This window comes from Octodon degus, unplaced genomic scaffold (genome assembly GCF_000260255.1).
Source record: "Octodon degus isolate 3935 unplaced genomic scaffold, OctDeg1.0 scaffold00016, whole genome shotgun sequence".
In the NCBI taxonomy this organism is placed as follows: domain Eukaryota; kingdom Metazoa; phylum Chordata; class Mammalia; order Rodentia; family Octodontidae; genus Octodon; species Octodon degus.
Genome location: NW_004524592.1, coordinates 1,539,717 through 1,544,100, shown reverse-complemented (window position 1 = coordinate 1,544,100; position 4,384 = coordinate 1,539,717). Strand labels below are relative to the sequence as shown.

Genomic DNA, 4,384 nt, shown 5'->3' with positions numbered 1-4,384 from the left:
AAAAAAAAAAAAAAAAAAAAAAACAATGTGTGAAGGAAAAAGGGTACAGGAGGACTTGTGGAAAGAGCTAAGGCTGAAAGGTAAGTAGCACCCCAGACCAGCGAGGCCCTTAAAAACCAAGTTGTGAGGTTTAAAGTGTAAACACATTACAAGGAAGCCACTAAAGATGTGGAAGTAATGTGATTTGGCCAGATCTGTATTTGTTTTAAATATTGAGGTTGCAGAGTGGGAGATGAATCAAAAGAGAGGACCAACAGGAAACTGGTAAAGCCAATGAGATATGAAGTTCAACAAAACAGAACAGAAAGAAAAAAACAGGCAATTCATTCTGATAGCAAACAGAAAGAATAATTTTTAAAAACAGTAATTGCACTGCTACGTCTGAGGACAAAAGTTATCTGTACAAATCTGCCCTGTGCTCCTTATCCAGCAGCAATCCTAACCTCGCCGTCACTCTCTCCCAACTGTCCTATTTGTATCAACCAGCTGTTCAATGCAATAGTCACTTGGCACAGATGAGCTATTGAAATTAGGTAAATTTTAGAATTTAACATCTCAGTGGTGACTGGCAGCTTTCAAGTGTTCAGTAGCTAAGGTTACTAGTAGCTACAGAATGCCCAGCACTGAAAGTTTCCATCAGTGCAGAAGGTCCCCTGGACAGCGTGGGCTATAGAGATGTCTGAGCCATCATTTTACCAAATAAACTGATCGAAGCAGATATCAGGACTCTCTGGAAAGACGCTACTGAAGAAGACTCACTCACGGTCCCAGGCGGGCCGCTTGTGCACCTCTAAGTCCTCACACTGCAGTGTAATAGTCATACTGTACAAAGCACAGGACAGGCTGCGTTTTGGCTCATTAATCCTCACTACGCTCTGAAGAAATAAAAAAGCAGCAGGCGTCACCAGTGTTTTATAGGTGAGGATACCAAGGCACAGAATTAACCTGCCTACAGCTATAAAGTCAACAATGGAGTCACAAATAAAAGCTGGGTTCCCTAACACCCTGACCAGTGCTCCGTTCATTAAAGTAGTCACAGCTGATTTAAGAACCCTAGGATGGAACAATTCAGCCTCACCTGCACCAGCAACCACCCACAGGAGGATCAACGCTGTTAGACCCTTACAAAGTACTGCTAGATTCATGTGTATGAAGATACAAACACATAAAGGCGCACACGCGCGCGCGCGCACACACACACACACAGAAAAATGTGAGACTATATGTCATGTATATATCTTAATGTATACATATCACAACTGTTTTATAACTTGTGATGGAAAGGAAATAAAGGAGCTGGATGACACTGGTACTGAAATTAACAGCATAAAGGTACTGTATATTCCTGTAATATTAATTTGTTTTTAATTATGGCAAATGGTTACCTATAAAAAGTGATAACACAGAAGCTCTGCATCCTGTAATTGTTATTTGCTTCTGCAAGCAGGAAAAGCCTCACTTTTGTGTACTCTTTCCCAGGCTATGGAAGCCAAAGGGCCACAGAGAGGCAATTCTTGCATTTTCATTTCAACTACCTAATTAACTGAAAAGAGTAAAATAATATATAGGGAGACATGAGCCAAGTTACAGATTAAAGATATAAAATCTACATATAGCATTTGCTTGTGATACTCTTGACAATAGCAATTTTAGAATGCAGCCGCCAGCACTCACTAATGTGCCTCTGTGCCCTGACACTGCAAAACAATTTACTCACAGCCTCATTTGAATAATGTGAAAAATCTAGGAAATAATTCAGCTGCACTCGCCCCAAATCTGAATTCTTATAAACTTTAACTGTTGTTATGCTAAATATAAAGAATGGAATATTTAAAATAATTCTAAAGAATTACGCATAAAAAATTAACTCACTGATACGTTTTCGTAAGTAGGAATCAGGCTATAGAATAAAAAATGCATTTCTCCCTAAAAAGAAAAATTGCAAATGGATCTGACAGCTGTTTTTGAAGTAACACAACAAATTTCCAAATACCTAAGTTTCTTTGAAGAAAAGAGCACAAACTCTGATCTTCAACACAGAATCTAATGGTGCGCAGGATGGAGACTACTTACACAGCGTTCCGGGAGGCTCCACAGGACAGTAAGAACTTCACTATAGCCAGGTGCCCATTCCTGGCTGCGTCATGCAGTGGTGAGTCGTTCTGGTAGCCAGTAGTGTTCACCAAGGCCTTATGCCGCAGCAGCAATTCTACCACCTTCAGGTGCCCATGATTGCAGGCTTCGTGCTAATTGAGAGAACAAGGAAAAGCAAAGGATAATATAACACCCTATTAGGGACAGAAGTCAGAACCACAGTCAGTGAGTTAATGTATGTACATACCACTCATGTACACAATGTGTTGTTCACAGAGTAAAAGTCACTAACAATATCTTTGTGCAACTCATAGGAAGAGTGTTAGGCCAAATGCTCTTTTTGTAAAATAAAACATAACTTTAGCCCCACTATAACTCCCACATTTGTCCCACAATTAAATAGTAAGAAAGAGTTTAAAACCCACACCATGTGCAAAATCTGAAGTTCTTCTTCACTGTATCAAACACAGATGAATGGTGGACCACCACTAACACTTATCTACCCAGCAGAGGGGATTTCCCACATGTGTTTATTATACAAATTCTCTTTCTGACCAAAAGGATTACTAGATGAAGTGACAATGCCAGTGACAAAAGAAATAACATGGAATAGGTATTCAAAAAGAGTTTAATAATGACACAACTGTCATTAGCAGAATGTTCACAGATGCCTTACACATAAATCTTTCCTGATGTCTAGTGAATTCCATTAATGCTACTATGGTGATTCCTCACATACTGTGCTTTTTCAGTATATCTATCTCTATTCATAATAGGTGACACTATGTTCAACATCTGTAGGTCTATTCTAGGAGAAAGGAATTCAAATTAGGCATCAGGTACTTTTAAATAACTCACCGATCTTTATTTCAGTTTGCCTTAGTAGCTTTAATACTAAGTCTAACCTTTGACAAAGATTAGTAAGCAGGAGAGTCCAAACAGTACAAGGATGCTGACCCAGTAACCCCTCCATGTTCCTGACTTTAGCAAGAAGTCATGATATATACCATCACACTTCTTCTGCACCTGATCACCTATGTATCACCTAAGTTCTAGCTTATAAGTAATACACATCACACCTATGGTTGCATTCAAACCTCATACTTATCCTCTTAATGTAACTGGACTATGTACCAATTATTTCCAAGTGTTTTTTTGCCATTTTCTCCCCAACATATTCTTCATATAATATTTATTGCAATAAATAGCAAAGACTTAAAAATACTTAACATAAGAAAAACTTTCTACTGCTTTATTTGCAATTAGATGAGACAGGGAATAACAAAGCTAAGACAAACCTGTAGTAGGAAGTACTGCTTTGTGATCTTATGCCATACTAAGCCCCTTTTTTTTGGTATCGGGGATCAAACTCAGGACCCTGTGCTTGCCAGGCAGGCATTTAAGCCAGTGAGCTATATCCCCGGCCCCCTCAGTCCTTCTGAGTCCTTTTCATTTCACAAAATCAGGTTCCAGTGACACGCATGCTGCAAAATGAAGCCTCATGTCAACTGCAGTAAGTTACCTCTGCACGCGAGCTAAATTCAGCAATGTAGTACAGCTGGATTCTAAATGTAAAGGAGTCAAAAGGTAGCCAATTTCTTGCCTGTCACAACTGAAAAGGTACATGAAAATATTTTCTCATATTCAGCGAAAATGTAAGTTCATCAGACTAAAAATATATGTATAGGTGGAAGAGGATGATATACAGACACCAATGTACCTATAAAATATGAAACAGAGGAGGAGACTAAGAAACAAGTATCACAAGAATAAAAGGGGGAAAAAAAAGTACCAATGGTGTCCATCCAGCATTGTCCTTAACATTTGGGTCACTTCCATTTTGCAAGAGGTATTCAACAGATGGCACATCACCCTGGTAGAACAAGGAAAAAATAAAGATGTTTAGAAGCATCAAAAACAAGATACTAAAAATTTCTTTTAAAGACTCTGCCTTCATTTATTGTTCATAAGCTAAGAAGCAAGTTGTGTACATATTTGTACATATAACTAGTTGTTCTGAGATAGTCTTTATTCAAAATTCATTTAAACATACTAAAACAACCCTGGCCATATTTACTATTCCTTTCAAGGTACTAAGTGAAGAAACAATACACAAGGATCATCTGATCAGAATAAAGCTTTATTTTATGAAAAAAGTAAAACAAAATTTTATAAAAAAACAAGAAAATAGTTAGTACACTGTGTATCATTTTCAAAACAGTTACTCAAGAGTACAAGACAGACCAAAGAGTCTTAAAGGACAATGAAACATTTCTTCTTTTTGTTTTTG

The 4,384-nt window shown here is 37.9% G+C and overlaps 1 protein-coding gene across 2 annotated transcripts in view; it reads right to left on the bottom strand.

The window, feature by feature from the left end:
* The window catches only part of Bard1 (BRCA1 associated RING domain 1), a 74,766-nt gene that overhangs the window by 38,553 nt on the left and 31,829 nt on the right, over positions 1-4,384 (bottom strand). For both annotated transcript variants that reach the window (XM_023710089.1, XM_004626596.2), the window contains exons 5-6: positions 3,887-3,967; positions 2,074-2,246 (exon numbers count right to left, since the gene is read on the bottom strand). In XM_023710089.1, the coding sequence (XP_023565857.1) occupies positions 2,074-2,246; positions 3,887-3,967 (254 nt within the window). The remainder of the gene's footprint in view (positions 1-2,073; positions 2,247-3,886; positions 3,968-4,384) is intronic.